The sequence below is a fragment of the Gobio gobio genome (assembly GCF_949357685.1).
Source record: "Gobio gobio genome assembly, chromosome: 21".
NCBI classification, from domain to species: domain Eukaryota; kingdom Metazoa; phylum Chordata; class Actinopteri; order Cypriniformes; family Gobionidae; genus Gobio; species Gobio gobio.
In genome coordinates, this window is record NC_137117.1 from 26,027,644 (window position 1) to 26,046,061 (window position 18,418).

At 37.3% G+C, this 18,418-nt stretch overlaps 1 protein-coding gene across 12 annotated transcripts in view; it reads right to left on the reverse strand.

The window, feature by feature from the left end:
- The window catches only part of rap1gapa (RAP1 GTPase activating protein a), a 154,109-nt gene that overhangs the window by 97,652 nt on the left and 38,039 nt on the right, over positions 1 to 18,418 (reverse strand). For 4 of the 12 annotated variants that reach the window (XM_079803460.1, XM_079803469.1, XM_079803470.1 and 1 more), the window contains exons 1-3: positions 17,588 to 17,728; positions 11,075 to 11,168; positions 486 to 521 (exon numbers count right to left, since the gene is read on the reverse strand). In XM_079803460.1, coding sequence (XP_079659586.1) covers positions 486 to 503 — 18 coding nt within the window. In that variant the 5' untranslated portion in view covers positions 504 to 521; positions 11,075 to 11,168; positions 17,588 to 17,728. Of the gene's footprint in view, positions 1 to 485; positions 522 to 11,074; positions 11,169 to 17,587; positions 17,761 to 18,418 lie in introns of those variants that run through there. The other 8 variants (XM_079803468.1, XM_079803466.1, XM_079803467.1 and 5 more) reach the window with 5 other exon arrangements.

Below are 18,418 nucleotides of genomic sequence, written 5' to 3' on the forward strand. Positions count from 1 at the left end.
GATAATCAGGGCCCAACAATAAATATATATTTTTTTGTAATATATTTATAATAAATACGACTTTTACTTGCCCCATAAAACAAAACAAAATAATTAATTGTGTCAAAAAAGGGTTATATTTTTTATTATATATTTGTATAGAATTATACTTTTACATGAACAGAAATCACATATTTTTCATAGTTATGTATATGAGCAATGTTGTTTGCAACAACAAATGTTTCCACATGCACATGAACAACGAGCTTAAGATACAGTATAGTGTTAGTCTAGCGCTAGTTGGGTAAATGACTGTCCTTTTGGTTATAATGAATAAATGTCTTCATAATTTTCAGGGATGACCTTCAACTACATCAAAATACATGCAAGTGCTACTATGTAGACAGTTAAGACAGCTGATTCAGGGGTTCATGGAAAGTATCTACATCAAAGATGAAAGGCAGAGGGGAGGAAAAATGAGAAACGTAAAAAAAAAAACACATTACCTGCAATTTCTCAATCATTTCAAATAAATCAGTAGTCTGGAAGAAAGGAGAGGAGATGAAATGAGATGAGATGAGTTCAGAGTTGACCCCTAGATTACATTCCCATGATGTGAGAGGGGTGTGGCTGACGACACAGAAGACACACTGCAGTGCCGGATACATCTAACTGCAGCTGCCTAATGAAAATATCTCATATATCTCTCATCAGGACTCAGGCATTTAAAGTACTCAAACTGCAGCCATACTCCTACTTACAGCAAACTGCAAAAAACAGTTAACTTTATAATCTTAAGTAAACTCATAGAAAAGTTTTTTTTTTTAATGGGTTTTAAGGTTTTCCTCACATAATAGAGAATATAAAGTGCACCTATTATGCTTTTTCAGATAATACCTTTCATGTAGTGTGTAATGTAGCTGTTTGTGAATGTAAAAGGGCTGCAAACTTTCAAAGATCAAAGTGAACGATAAATGGAACAACTCTGAGTGTTTGGCATGGTAATGGGTATGACAATGTTGATATAATTGGTCTTGAGAGAATAGATCTGCTAAACTGCTGCTGCTTTTATTGTCACTGCCAATACATACACAACACACAGCTGTGAGTAAGTAAGACATGCTGATGCTGTACAATAGAGCCAACATGAACTACCTGTGGCAGATCTATACAGGTGGAGCTGGGGAAGGTGGAGCGTTTCTGAAAGCGCGCTGCACTGCTAAAGCAAATGCTACCCGAGTATTTGAAGGTTGAGCACGCAAGCTCATTGGCTACTGATACAGCAGAAACCAATCAGCTGTGTCCTAAAGATGACGATGTGATTGTAAGCAGGTAGTTAAAGGTCCTGTTCTTCGTGATCCCATTTTTCAAACTTTAGTTAGTGTGTAATGTTGCTGTTAGAGCATAAATAATGCCTGTAAAATTATAAAGCTCAAAGTTCAATGCCAAGCGAGATATTTTATTTGACAGAAGTTCCCTTTCAAAGCCTACAGCGAACGGCCGGTTTGGACTACATCCCTGTACTCCCTGCTTTAATTACGTCAGTAGAGCAGTTTGTCGACTAACCTCCGCCCACAAGAATACGTGCAAAAGGGGGCGTGGTCTTGTTGCTCCCTCGTGGAGAAGAGGAAGTGTTGCGTTCTGTTCGGTTGCGTTTGTCGCCATGTCGTTCAGACGCTGTTATTTTCATCCCGGAGTCAAATCACCTTTGTTTGGCCTTCAGGGGCTGTAGTTAGAGCACATGCATCTCCCCGTTATGGAAAGAGGCGTGACCTTTCCGGGCAACGTGTGTAAGCTGCTGAATCACAACACGGGAACCGCTGGCACAATCAGAACTCGTTACGTATTTCTGAAGGAGGGACTTCATAGAACGAGGAAATTCTCAGGCCGTTTTGAGGACAGTGAAAACAGCAGTATACAGATAAGTAAATTGTGTGAAAAATACTGTGTTTTTTTACACATGAAGCATGAACACATGTTATATTGCACACTGTAAACACAATCAAAGCTTTAAAAAAAACACGAAAAACAGGACCTTTAAAGAACTTATTAGCCTGCGCCATCTAGAGTTTCATGACAGAACTTTGTATTTATCGTCTCCCGAAAGAAAGAACTGCCTGAAACTAGTTGTCAGTAATTGCTACATTTTTCAAAAAAATTGAAATTATGAGCGAAAATATAGAGACACTTAACTCAATCAACAGCTCTCATATTTGGAACAAAATGCTTATAGCTGATTGTCTTTGTAGCCATGAAGTTTGTTACAATTGCCTACAATTATAATTGGCTGCTGAAGTAGTTTGCAATCATTTTACATATGCCAATTAGCAATATTACAAAGAAGCATTCACAGTATGAGGCAAATTATTGAAATTCAAGGCAGACATTTAATATTTAACTTCTCAAATGCACTTGTTGTTTTGTTTTCTAAAAGTTCTCATTATTCATTTCGACTGATTCCCACACGCATTACCATGTTCTTATCTACTGACGGCTGATGTGACTCTAGTGAGCTTATTCTAGCCTGGAGAACTTCCAAGACACAGGCAGTAGAGTTCTGTACAGCCTTTGGGATGGACCCAAAGACAACGTAAATGTGAGTGGAAACAATTATCTTTGATCTGTGTAGATTGAAGACTGGATGAATTTCTCACAGTCTTGAACAAATACTTTGTGTACTGTAGCACATTGTTTGAGTACATTGTGCGAATCCTCCACCATCGGCAAACAAACCCTACTGCTGCCTTGAACACAAACTTCAGGAAACTTAACCATGTCAGGTGAAATATCATTGACACAAGATCAAACACATTAGCACAGGTCCTCTTTCGCCAAATGACTAACCAAAACACCAGATAGTAAAGCCATTTAATTATACTACTAAACTCTGTATCATGAGCACTTTATGGTTCACAGTAATCAGTATCCTCCCTAAACAAACATAGACAGATGAACAAACACCTAATGGATTATATAAATATTGTAAATACAGTGAAATGATATTATATGGCAGCATATTACAGTAACCAATAAAATTATAGCGCATGTCAGTTTACACTGATAGCAGATCTGTCAGTGATGGGAGAAAATCCATATTTTCTTTTCTTGCTTGTATTAAAATTGCTGCACAAGGAAAAGAAAAACCTTGGATATTTTTCTGTAAGAACATGTAAATGTATCAGGTAAGCATTAAATATTTTCTGAGAGGCCAGAACTTGCACAAATCAAATATATAATGCTCTCTTCACACTCCTAATCAGTTATTATAAGTACAACATTTTATTTATTAACAATATTTTGCTGCACAGAAATGAACTATTAAGAATTAATACGGTATGTGTGCTGAGTTCAGAATTATTAATGTGTGCTGAACTCAAACACTGTTGCAAGAACAGATCTTTACCTCCCATCATATATCATATATCCAATATCATCTTTTGGTTTATACAGCAGATTTCAAATACTTACAGCTTCAGGTCTCTTCCAATGAGCAACTGTCACTTGCAGTGGGTTAAGCTGTGCATTATGACTTTTAGCCATTTTTCAAAAAGTCAAATCCAAAACCTCTATTAGAAATGTTCTACTTCAAAAGTCAAAAAGCAAAAAATGGCGTGGAGGCTGCAAAGCTACAAAGTCCTCTGTCCTCAGAAGTGACAGGAAACCTTCAGCCCAGAAAGCTCCAGCAGGTTCCATGTCAATAAAGTGAGAAAACTTCAGCAGGGCAGCACTAGACTACAGTGTGTACTCTGGGAGGTGCGTGCATGTCTGTAACCTGAAGTCTAATTGTGTATTTAAGCATTAAAGATCCTTTAACTCCAGGTGCTCTGGAGTCTTTCCTCTCTCAGGGAAAACTGAGTTGTGGAAGAGATGTTGCATTCCTACAGAATTAACTTTCTCTCCGTCTTGCACTTTTTCCTTTCTCTCACTGGCAGGGGTTACGGGTAAAACTGAGCTGATTTCTCTTTCAGCCAGACAAGCCTGAGCAGATTCGCACTTACTCGCCAACTCTGTTCCAAAACCTAGTGCAACATTGAAACCAGTGTTTGAAATTAATACCCGCCAGCCTGCCAAATGTATGTAAAAATCAGTTGTGGCGGGTAACACAAATGAACTTACTAGCCAATTTGGCGGGTTATGATTCGTATATAATGATGTCCTCCAACCAGGAGCCTCTAACATTATTAGCAAATAAAGCGTAAAGTGGACACACTGGATGAGAAACGTCATGTCTTTAAATTTTGAATTACTAATTACTACACCCCATGCTGGAAGATCATGTATTGTGCATTTTTCAGTTATAAGTTTGCTTCATATGAAATACAACAATATAGGTTGCACTTTCTCTTTCCGTTTGCAGTTTTTTTCAAACACCTACTCACGCCACTATGTTCATTAAACTATTGATCTATTGTTTTAATCTGACACCTTGAACTTGAGATCACAAGTACAGAATGATGTGTCTGGTGTGCGCTTCCTGTGAGATGTTTGAGGCACTGCGCAGTACTTCTCGACTGGACAACTAGAAGACGAGGCCACTTTTTCAACCAGGGTTGCTTTCTTTTTTACCAATGTCGGTCACTGGGATTTTGCCAAGTAAGAGGTTCCTGGATCAACATATTTTGTAGTTCCTTGAACAACATTCCTCTCAAAAAATGTTGTCCTAACCGTAACCCTACTCCTAAGCCTAACCCTACCCAAAATGTATTCTGAAATGCAGTTGAATAATACTGATAACCCTGGTTGTAAGCCTAAACTTGACATAAACTGTAAACTTCCCTCAAATCGGATTGGTTGATTGGAATGTTGTTCCATGATCAACAAAGATGTTGATCCAGGAACATGTTGTACTTGGTGAAATCAGGTTCATCCCTAAATACGGTCACAGGAATTTTGCCAAGCAAGACATGTCCTGGAACAACATTCCTGTCCTAACCCTATCCTTACCCGTAAACCTATACTCATAACTTTCCCTAAAATCAGAGGGAAATGATAGGTGAATAAAACTGACGTAGAAGCACCTTACCCTGGTTGTAAGCCTAAACGTCACATAAACTGTAAAATTGTCCCTCAAATCTGATTGGTTGGTTGGAATGTTGTTCCACGATCAACAAAGATGTTGATCCAGGAACATGTTGTACTTGGTGAAATCATGTTCACCCTTCAATACAATGAATTCAGGACACTGACTTTTGAGAGGAAGCAGCAGATGTATTTTTTCTTTGTGCACAGGTTTGTGCTACATTAACCAAACTCAAAATGTCAGAATAGTTTACACAGGTAAAGACACGAGTTTGGCTAAAGTGAAGTAATGCCTAGGAGATCAGCATGCAGAGGCCATCCCTTAATTTGGCATGCTGTCACCTACGTGTGCAATCAGTATAGGCTTGCCGGAAAAGTATGATGTACGGTGTCTCAGAGAGTGTGAGGAAGAGACTGTGATGCAATACTGATGGCTTATTATGTCAGATTAACAGGTCTGTTGTTAGTTTGCCTGGCATCATTATTTGAGCGAATTGTCCCGTTTAAACTAGGCTGGTCAACTCTGATCCGCCTTTAACACTTCAACTCTGTTTGGAGATTTGAGCAGAGCTTGCCCACTGATCATAAATTACTTAACATTAACAAAAATGTAACAACCTTGTTTGATTAGTAACTGTATAAAAATGTTCTACAAATTTCCTAAAGACCAAGTTCATTAATATGGTAATCAGTTCACGTTGTAAGCTAATCTTCCCACATAGCTTGGACTTCTTGAAGATGCTGAATAATCATAATTTATAAGAGGTGGACAATAAATTGCCCAATCCTTAATTAATTGCACATAAAATCGACTGTTATAAATAGCTCAAATAATAAATCTTTGTCATTTTATGGTTATGTAAGTAGATGAATCAGCACATTTGGGTTGGACTGTAGTGACCTATTTTAGAGAAAAACGTGAATAGAAGATTTTATCCAAATGTTCTGAGGAACCTTTTTTCATAATTATCTATGATTCATGCAAACCTTCTAATAAAGCCTAGTCAGTGAGTGGATTTAGAAATGGAAATGTCTCCAGGGCTCAGCAGAAATTTACAAATCTATTTAACTCATCTTAAAGAGACGTGTCTACATTTTAAAAGATATGATAAAGAGCAGGTACGGTTACCTCTGTTTTAGCCTCAGCCAAATAACAACAATATACCATTTTTTTCTACTTAAAGGGATAGTTCACCCAAAAATGAAAATTCTGTCATCATTTACTCACCCTCAAGTTGTTCCAAACCTGTATGAGTTCCCTTGTTCTGCTGAACACAAAAGAAGATTGAAGAATGTTTGTAACAAAGCAGATAGAGCAACCATTGACTACCATAGTATTTTTTTCCTACTATGGTAGTCAATGGTTGCTCTATCTGCTTGGTTACAAACATTCTTCTAAATATCTTCATTTGTGTGCAGCAGAACAAGGGAACTCATACAGGTTTGGAACAACTTGAGGGTGAGTAAATGATGACAGAATTTTCATTTTTGGGTGAACTATCCCTTTAAGAGAAAGACAAATAATCAGACCAAAATGGGCACTTCTGCAACACATTGTCACGTTTTGAGTTTGTTTTTGATCTGTTTTTCTGTTCTGTTCATGCCTCAATTTCATGGTTTCTAGTTGTTAATTAGTTCTGTTCTCTCAGTTTCCCCTGCCTGTTTGTTGCCATTGTTACAGATTGATACAAGTATAAAAACAGTAATATTGCGAATTATTGCTGTGATTCCTGTCGAAGATGAATTTTCAGCATCATTACTCCAGTCTTCAGTGTCACATGATCCTTCTGAAATCATTATGATTTGGTGTAACTTTTCTTATTATTATTTTGTTGAAAACAGTTGTGCTGCTTGACATTTTTGTGGAAATGGTACTTTTTTCAGCATTTATTTTAATTTATTAAAGCATTTATTAAATAGAAAGCTTTTGTAACATTATACATGTCTCCACTGTCACTTTTGATCAATTTAATGCATCCTTGATAACAGTATTATTTTCTCTCTCATTTTTTTATCTTACTACAAAATGTTTGAATGGTATCATTGTTTCCACAAGAAAGTTAAGCAGCAAAAACGTTTTCAACACTGATAATAATAATACATTTTTCTTGAGCAGCAAATCAGCATATTATAATGATTTCTGAAGGATCATGTGAAGACTTTCAGTAATGATGCTGAAAATTCAGCTTTGTCATCACAGGAATAAATTACATTTTAAAATGTATTAAAATAGTGTTTAAAAATGTTTTCTATTTTAAACTTTAATACTATTTCACAATTACTGTTTTTACTGTTTTTTTATTAAATAAATGTAGCCTTGGTGAGCGTAAGAAACTTTTGACATACTGTATATATAAGTGAATGTCATTGCATTATATAACAAAATATCAAAGCAATGGCATTTATTTTTAGAAAATGATAGCAAATACACTTCAAGCAAAACGAGCTTTAGGTTATTTATTTCAAAAGATAAAACAATTGATAATTGAATGTTCAAAATTAAGATTTATTGGAAACTTTCTGGTTATCAACCACTGTTCATGTGAGGAGAAATTACTTCATACATCCACAAAAAATCACCCTGGGGCCATTTATTTAAAAACGTAAAAGCAAAAATGGCTCAGAAAAGTGAAGTTACATTTTGTGGCCACTGTTTGTTGAGGAGAAAGTTCTTTTTCTTTTAAAACACAATCAAAGTGGACTTCACTGAGACTTTGTTAGACAAACATGTGGAGAAAAATCTTTCAACAGAGTTTAGAGAGAGAAAGGCATACTGATGGGCTTACTGGACTGATGCACAAGGATGTAAGAGGCATTATCTCCACTGTGAAATCAGGCCAATCCTTAATTAATAATCCCCTTCATGTGATTCTCTAGTCAGTCTCTCTCTCTCTGTCCTGTCCATGACCATCCTCAGCTCAGCTCAGCTCAGCACAAACTAAACTATATTAATCTAACTTTAAAAGATACTGCTATTAGACTAGCAGAAAAGGAGTGCTTCCCTCCAGAGCATCTCATATATATATTTTAGGGCTTTTCAACATTTTTATGAGATTAGATAAAGGACAGCAACAGGAAACTATTGGGGAAAGAAAGAAGGAATGTGACACAGGCCAGAGCCCCGTGAGCACTGTAGCTCTTCCACATCATGAGTTTGTGACATTGCGTTTATTTTAATTTAGATCTTCGCAGATGCTGTCCTATCATCTCAGTTATAAGTTGCTAGTGTCCATTCTCTTTACAGCCGAGGGGTGTCATATGGAAGCAGGCAGCCCCATATGGTCCTTGTTTTACAGCTGATCTAACACATGCTAACACTGCAGGCCATTGTTGCTAATGTGTGTAAATTGTGGATCATTTTTAGTGCTTTTTTAGAAACAATTAAAAAAGAATGGCGAGACATTCCCATTAGCCTTCAAACAACAGCGCCTCACAGAAGGGCGTCTCAGGCCTGCAGCATGTACGTCAGAGGTGAAAAAAAAGACTCGCATCTCACACTGGGTCAGAATTAGACGGTGCGTAAAACTAAAATCCTCTCTGACTTGGCAGGCTCTAATGTAAATGACATCAAACTGCTCAAAGCACAATCCAGTGGAGAACTGCTCTGGCATTGCAACTATAAAGTTGCACAAACAAGACTCTTGGTGGATATTTGTAAAATTAGTCAAATCTTATTTATGTGCAGATTCCAAATTTTACTTCTTGATACACCTGTCAAATGCAGAAAAATTAACCAACAGAATAAGTGACAAATAATCACAAATTAAACCCATAACCAATATAATAAGCACAAATGAGATCTATTTCTAATCTTGAAAGTTCTCCAAGACAACAAGATTAAATGGAGAGCAAAGTGAGATTTTTGCTGAAGTCTCCTGAGAAAAAAGATCCCATAATCTCAGGTCAGATGTGCCCTCTTCAGAACTTCAGAAGAGATCTCAACAATGTCAACAATGTTGGATTTCCAGAAGATAAAGTGCACACATCTGCAATCAAATGTCATAGATTTCAATATGAACCTTTTTATCTGACCACTATCCATATTAATGTTTTTACTTTATACTTTTGCTCTGTCAACAACTGATATCTCATTTGTGTCTAAACATATTTCTCTAATTACAGCAGAAACATCTGGCACAAGGCTGATATTTAAAGGGATAGTTCACTCCAATTTTTGGGGGGTGAAATCAGTTACTCACCCTTATGTCATTCCAAACCTGTATGACTTTCTCACAACAACACACATTTCTCAAAGTATTTTCTTTTATGTTTTACAGAAAAAAGAAAGTCATACAGGTTTGGAATGACATAATGTTCATTTTTGACCAAAAATTAAATTATAAACATTACCAAAGAAATATAAACATAACCGAGAACCGAGCAGTAAAATTTCCTCTGGGAAAGTATGGAATACAGGATGCTTCTTTCCACATTCTTTTCCATTTACCACAGGGTAAACTCAAAAAGTAATCAGAATTAAAAAAAAACAAACAAATGTAATTGACTAACAAAACAAAATGACTAGACATGAACTCCAAATACCTTTCTTTTTTCCGTTAATTTTCTTTCTCCCATTTCATAATCGTGAGATTACCCTCCATTGTGTTATAGGTAAACTATGCTGCAGAATTGTGGATGCAGTTAAAGCATTCTGACATCACCCAAACTTTATCCTCTTAATCGCAATCTGAGCTCACCGAGTTTAAAAGCCCTAAAATCTCCTACACACACAGACATCACTCAAACTACTTACACCACACACAATACATAAAGGATCTTATTCTTTAGCCCTGCGCTTTGACAACCTGACCCTCATATCTAACTTTGTCAGACACAATCGCCAACATCGCCAAACAATTCCAAACTGAACGTGGCTCAACAATGAAACTAATAACATTTGACATAAAGAAGGGTTTAAAGGGCCCTTTTATTATCTCTCTCAGGACCCTGTTTCGAGTGATAGATGATCTGTGGATCAGCAGATATTAAAATGCAATAACATTTGATTTGTGCAGTAGCTCAGTATGAAAATAAAAAAAACTCTTTTCTTATTAAAAATAGATTTTGGCTTTCCATCAGCTTAAGTTCAACCATGCAGTTGAAATTCATGCACGAGCCACAAGTTTGGCTGCGCAAGCCATTAGCACAAGCACTGAAGCTTCAACACTTGAAAGTGTATTTTAGAAGCCGATTACATGCTCTGTCTGTGTAATGAAAGAAGTTTGGTGAACTGATTGTTGTGATGCACCTCAGAAAAGGTATTTGGATATAAAAAAATCATAATTTACTCGCCCTCATGATAACCAAACCTATATGTATTTGTTTCTTTCATGGAACAACGGTGAATGTTTTATTCCTGCCCATAAATATCCAGCCCACTTTCAGTATGATGAAAGTCAATGAGAACTGTGGCTATCAACCTCCAAAATGGCAGAAAAAGCATCCTTAAAGCATCACAAAAATGATTGCATCCAAAACAAAACTGACGTCGTTTTTTTATTGGAAACCATGACGTCTCTTTGCTTCATGAAAGTTAAAGAGAGAAGTAGTGATTTAAGGAATCATTCTTTTGAGTCATATCTTTTCAATAAAGTAAATGAAGACAGAATTTTCACTTAGTTTGAACTGTTATTTTAAGGGTCATGTGAGCAGTTTTAGTTCACAAAGCTGAACCCTTGGAGCTACAGTATAAGTCACTGACATCTGTCAGCTAATAAATTACCTTTCCTAATCAATACTATTTTGACAGGCATTAGTTTGTCCCATGAAATAAGGGGTGTGACTGAGAAACTGGCCTGACATTTGTTAATTAATAGCATCTGGCATTTAATTACATCACTCTCATTGAACTGCATGGCATGTCAATCATGTGTATTAATAACACACAGAAAAGTCCGTAATCATCCCTCCAAACACTGGCCTCATGCAAATCAGTATTAGTTCTACACAGGCACACAGTAATGGAGCAGATGGGTCAGGAGAAGTGAGACAGACTCAGCAAGCAGAAGTCAAGCATTGGCAGGATGGAAGGACTCTCAGCATGCAGGCAGGCAGGAAGGCAGGAGTTTTGCGATACCTTGAGGAACGCAGGGCCGGTGTGGGGCAGTGACGGCTGGAACAGTGAAGGATCTAGTGTGTTAGAGATGCAGGGCTCTCCTCCATCCTGTTTCCTGTAATGACAGACACACTTCAGTTCAGCACTACAACATGTGCATATACACAAATCCACACAACAATATAAACAATATAAAACTTCTCCAGTGGTTCACGACCTTCTGAAAGGGTCACAGCAGGCAAATCATTTCTGTCAGTCACTGATTAATTGCTTAATTTTCACCTTGTTATTTTTTGTATAATTAAAACACATTAAATTAATGTTAACTTGACAGCCATAAAAAATATGCTTATTAACTTTATAAAGGGAGGAAAATGCTTTCCATATACCCAAAATCATCTGTCACAAGCTAATATAGGCAATATTATATCATATAATTTATATAATATAATATAAATACATTTCATGTTTGGGTTTAAGGACCTTTTTGTTACATTTGTGAAAATGTTTGTATTGTGTTGAGTTACCACTTGATGTCCAAAAATGGGACCTGAATCAAAATCACTTGAGAACAACTGCTCTAAATGGCCAAAGGCCATGGGGTCACAGCGGAGGAAGCTTTAGCATTGTGAATAATGACAGTTATATCACCAACCCCCCACCCCACCACCCCACATGGCCGCACGGTCAGCACCTCTGAGCAGGCTTCGCATTTAGATTAGTAGGTTTCTCCGTCTGTGCAAAGCTCCATGGAGTTGTAGAGGTGATATGCAATATATGCGGGGGTTGGTATAATCTAATTCATTTTCAGAATCCTATTGTTTTGACATGAGGCCATGATTAGATTTCCCATTATACTTTAGTTGAGAAGAAACAGATTGTATTACATTGCAGGCTAAATACGGTTCACGACGATGTAAGTGAGCTAAAGAATGGCCCTGAACGCTCCATAATAAGACTGCTGTTTTCATAAAAATTTACCCGGACAGACAATCCACCAGAAACTCCAACGAGATAACTGCCTTTGCCGCGACGTATATCCTCCATGGTAATTTAGGTAATGGAAAACTATAAAATCTTGAGTACAATTACATGGAATTGTACGCTAACACATAAGAATACCTGGTACAAGTAAGGGAATTATGCAAATCATGTAACTGAGCAAATGTGCCCATAAAATTAGTGCTGAATGCAATTTGCATTCAGAATAAAATGTACCAAGCAAATAGTGGTGTGTCTTGTGAATAAGGTGGAATCTGTGAATCATCTGTGTACCATATTGCTTCAGGCAAAAATACTTTTGTCTGAAGATCCATATCTGGGAAAATCCATCAAGGAGGGATTGTTATAGTGTTATTAAAGTTGGGAATTATTTCAAATGTGCAACTCTGATATCTCTGTAGTTAGAGAAAGTCAAAAGGAGAATTCTCAAAAAGAGAGGTAACCTTCCAGTTAGTTTTTTTCTAAATAGCTCTCCATCAGTCTCAGTGATTCCCATTATGGGTTGTTGTGGGAAATAATGAGTCTCACAGAGTCTGAGCTCTACGGCAGCAGCTGACCCATTGCTTGCATATTCTATCCACCATCCATCAAAACCAGACAGCTGCTTTATAGGTAAATGAGATTTAAGACATGGCCATTTGGCTTTTAAGTTAATGTTTAATGAATGCATTACCATCATTTGAGGCTTGTTTTAAATTATCCTCCAGATTGCCCCATAACCCACATATGGGAGTTTAAAGGTATAGTTCACCCAAAAATAAAAATGATCCCATAATTTACTCACCATTCTAGGTGTATTTGACATTCTGCTTTCAGACAAATACAATCGGATATTAAAAAATGTTCTGGCTAATCCAAGCTTTATAATGGCAGCCCAAAATTTGAAGCCCAAAAAGTGCATCCATCCATTATAAAAGTAACCCATACGACTCCGGGGGGTTAATAAAGTTTGTGTAAAAGAATATACATATTTAAAACTTTTTAAAGTCTAGCTTCTGCCTGACCGCCTTCCATATTCAACTAATGAATGAAAAAGTGTATGCCTCTCGCTGTTCAAAACGCTTTTATGGCTTCAAATTTTGGGCTGCCATTATAATGCTTGGAATGGATTAGCCTGGACATTTTTTAATACAACTTCGATTGTATTCGTCCGAAAGAAGAATGTCATATACACTGGCTTGAGGGTGAGTAAATCATGGGGTAATTTGAATTTTTGGGTGAACTATCCCTGTGAACTTTTGCCTTTAACTCATCCACTCTGTGACATGGATTTTTGCAGTGGATAATGCATGTGATGTAATGTGGGAGTGATCGGCAGTGCTAGAACACAGAACTTAAATGAACCACAGTTCAGCGGCAAAACAAATGATAAAACAAAATCTCTCCAAGCAGCCAGCATCCTCACACAGCTCTGCTGTAGCATACGGTTTTGCCTGTAGGTGCTCATATTCTCAATTAGACCAATTTCCATTAACCGACCATCCTTTAAATTAACTTCAATGAAAGGATCTTGAAAGTACATATCCCACTTTAGCTATAAACATTTATTTTTAAAGGCTCAATATGTGGTGGTGAATTACTATAATGTAGCTGTAACTTACTGTACTGTTAAACTGACACATACGTAGATCTGGTTGGTTTACTACAGTACAGAGTAATTAGAATTCCAGTGTACTAATTCTCTTCCCACACAGGCAAGAAATTCCCACCGGACTGCTGAGGGAACGCTCTGCATTCACAACCGGGATCATTATTTAACTCCCTACAGCTGAGCAGCCCAGAAACCAATACCATGCACCAAACAGTAAAAATCCTCACTGAAGTCTGCAGGCATCACAGCCCTGTGAAACTACAGTACTGGAGTACAGCCATGAAATTTTACACAACATTAAAGGTCCCATGGCATGGCATTTTTCTATTATTTTATAATGTTTCCTGAGCTGTACTTATATTGTTAGTATGACTTTTACATCATAAAATGTCATAATTTAGAAATAAAAGGCATTTTTTCTATACTGCTGTTTGCCCTGTGGCTGAATGCCCTGCTTCAAGAGGCGTGTCTGCTGTGAGACTTCAGTAAAAACACCCACTGTTGTGATTGGCTGACATCTTTGCATTTTATATGAGCGGAGGGGGCGTGGTTTATCGAGGCACGAGCAGGCACGAGTCTGCCAGGGAGACGGATGGACCTGAGTTCACTTCACATCAGTTCTCAGCATGTCTGAACTGTTTTAGTTACAGCATATACTTTAGGTTATTAGTCTATTTCTAGTCGGAGGGACTGTCACTCATGTCAGAAAGTTAGTAACTTTAGTAAATTATGGATCAGCGCTGACTGGAGACGCGAACCGTTTAGAACGATTCAGTCCGATTTGGTGAACTGATTCGGTTCACTAAAAAGAACTGGTTCAAAAGAAAGATCGTTCGCGAACCGGACATCACTAATGTATCAGAGACTGAGCTCAGCGATTGCTAACAAAGTTATTTATAGTAACTACTGAGTTATGAGAGCGCTGTCAGTCAGCGCGAGTTTATTGTGTTTGTATCTGAGAGTTCTGAATAAACAGTCACACCGAGTCCGTCTCTTCATCATTATTCTACCAACTTTGTAACACATGCAAAGTACCATTACAGCTGTCGAGATGAACGAGTTAAAAGTAAGTGTTGATAATAGCATTATTTTTAAAATAAAATAAAAGCGTCAGTGACGCGCGTTGAGTACACAGCGCAAACAAAGACACAACAGCAGTAATCGGATGTAATCCAGTTTATTGTGGGGCTAGGCTGGTTAGCCCGGATATGCTCACGCTTACCCCCCTTCTGCTTAATCTCACGCCGCGTTTGGTGCCTCCGCTGTGGGCCAGATGCAGTACTGTGGGTCGGGGATGTTGAAGGCCGAGCTTCGGCGTGTGTGAGGTTTATCTCTGCTGATGTTGAGCAGAAACTCATGACTGTATGCACATTTTAGAACCGATAGACGCGACGAGGACGTACAAAAACACTGACTCACAAGATATAAAACACGAAAACACCGTTCTGTCTGGAGAGAGAGAAGCCGCATTGTGTGCACGAATAATAAATAATTAGCTACACATCAGAAATCACTGATCACAGATCAGAAGGAACTGAAAAAAGACTTCTGTTTTCATTTGTACATCCAAACACTGAGAAACTGCCAGCGTTCACTCGTTCACAAGCAATGATGCAATGATCTCTCTCGAGCGTTTGCATGGGCGTGCCAGATTCTCTGGGCGGAGGAAAGGGAGGAAACCGTTCCTGCTTGGACGTCAAACCAGGAGACTTCAGGATTGGCTAGTCTGGCCTGTCATTTTCTCAAAGGCAGAGAAAGACAGCCAGAACTCGGTTTTACACCGATCAACATTTCTATCCACTTGGGGACAATATTCAGGCTAGGGGAACTCATATTAATGTTGAAAAACCTCATAAAATGAAAATTTCATGCCATGGGACCTTTAATATAAATCGTTATTTGATGCTTAAACACATACATTTTTTAATATATATATAGAAAATCGTGATATATCATGGAAAACTATTGTATTAGTTCAATTAATTCAAATGTAGTATCAATTCAGTTATGATTTTCTTGATCCAGTTTGGTATAATAACATGTACTTAATAAAAATACAGACAGATTTTCCAGTAAAACAGCCCAATCTTTTTGTCAAAAACACACTAGTCCCTAAAGAATATGGATGCACAATATATGGGTACCATATCGGTTATCGGCTAATAGTACAGATGTTTTATTTGATTGGTGTCCATAACTGATATATTGGTATATGTGACCTATATTGGTATATTGGTGCAATGGATGGATGCACTTTTTGGGCTTCAACTATATTGGTATATGTGTGGTAAATTATGGCAAAACTAGTCATAAGGGTAATTTTTTTTTAAATTGAGATTTATACATCATATGAAATCTGAATAAATAAGTGTTCCATTGATGTATGGTGGTTTGTTAGGATAGGACAATATTTGGCCGAGATACAACTAAAATGAAAATCTGGATTCTGAGGGTGCAAAAAAAAAATCTAAATATTGAGAAAATCGCCTTTAAAGTTGTCCAAATTAAGTCCTTAGCAAGGCAAATTACTACTAATAATACATTTTTTATATATTTACAGTAGGAAATGTACAAAATATATTAATGGAATATGATCTTTACTTCATATCCTAATCATTTTTGTCATAAAAGAAAAATGGATAATTTTGACCCATACAATGTATTGTTGGCTATTGCCACAAATATACCTGTGTGACTTATGACTGGTTTTGTGGTCCAGGGTCACATATATTGATGTTGGATATTCAATTGTACAAGTAATTTTCCCTATATTCACATTTACTGTAGATGACCTTTTTTCCTTTTCCTGTTCACTTAAAGTTAAAAAAACACCAACAATTTAACAGTTAAATACAATCTATAAAACGCAATCACAAATCTCAAAATGAATATAATTTTTCATACTGTACATCAAAATGTTGATGCCTAAATCACTTTAAAAATGATTGATTTTAGAATTGAGTGTTTTTATTGTATTTAGACAAAACTGTATCACATTTTAATATAGACCTATCGTGCAAATTATTTTTTTAATTAAGAATAATAAGTTTATAAAATTATGTTTAACAGCATCAGCCCAAATTTGAATAGTGGTGCATTACTATTACAGACATGCATCATCAAGTTAACAGTAACAGGCAGACAAACTGACAATACTCACCTTTCAATCTCTAATTTGTGATTCATTTATCAGCATCTGAGAGCATACTATTGTCGATTTGACGAAGACATGAAATCTTTCTTCTCTCTATCTTTCTATCACCCCAAGCTCTCCCCTGCTTTCCTCTTGGTTTGCTGAGTGATGTTCGATTGAGAGTAAATCAAATATTTAAAGTCTGCCAATAAGAGGAATGCAGTTACATGTGCAATTACATAAACCATTAACTCCTTGGGTTCTGCTACCACGCAGCAATGTTTCATTACCATCTCACGAGTTTGAGAATCCACAGCAGATGCAAGATAAAATAAGGTGGATGAACTATTATGAAATATGAACTATGGTCTCAGATGTGACACTGGATAAAACTACAATGCAAGAAAAGCTCACAAGTCAATTCCTGTATTCCACGAGCAGTGAAGCTTGGAGCACGGGTAAAGAGGTTGGTAGGTCACCCGTTAAGAAGTTAATTGTAAACGATGATCCGTGAACGAACGTCAGTTACTGCTCACAGATACGCTCAAAGATGTCTCTCTAGCTGCGTAGAAAATCTCCCAGCATCCCTCTATATGAGTTAATGAAGGCTCTGGCAATCTGCTCTGCTCTAAAAGCATATTGTACATGACACCGTTCATGCGCCGCACACCTGCCAACTGCTTTGGCCGTCCCGCCAATCTCCACACCAGTATGGCAAATGGCAAAAATACTAAACCCTGTACAACTGTCATGCTTGATATTCCTGTACACAGATACAATTATAATTGTATCAATTGCAATTACTCACTGCGTGTGGATGGATGCAGGATCTCCTCTCCCGTCTGGCAGCGGTGAGCTTCTCAAGTCAGTCGCACACCGGCTAGAAGCATTGATCCTCCCACTATCACTTCATTTGCTGTCTGTATCGCTCTCTTGCTCTTACTCTACTGCTCTTTTCCTCTCTCTTCTTTCTTTATGTGTCTCTCACCCTCCCGTTCGCGCTCTTACGCACCCTCCCCCTCCCCCGCTCACTCACAAACTGAGGGCTGTCCATCTGAGCTGTCTGATGGAGCTGCAATTTGCATTAATCGTGCTTTGCCTTAATTAAACACACACCTTCCCATCACATACTGTTGCTCAGGCAACGAATTCGCTAACAAATTATGTCCTATATCCCATTTACAAAACTGTAATCCTACCATAACATGCTTTTTCAAACAAATTGCTCTTTGTCTGTTCCTGACATCCTCTCTGGAGCCTCAAGGGAGGTTTTATATTCAAGAGCTTGTTTCTCTTAGGTTAAGGATCTATTAAAACGCTCTTAATGTAAAGGAAATTGATTAGATAGAATGGGAAACAGTGTGGTAATTCTCTTTATAAACACAATATGGGAATTTAATATTGGACGTATTATCTTGAAACAGTGTCCACACTTTGTCTTTAAATGGAACAATTTAAAGAGATTAAATTACTGAATAATTTACTCACCCTCATGACAATTTAAATCTGTATGACTTTTTAAAAATAATAATAATTTTTTTTTTATTATATATATATATATATATACACACTCACCTAAAGGATTATTAGGAACACCATACTAATACTGTGTTTGACCCCCTTTCGCCTTCAGAACTGC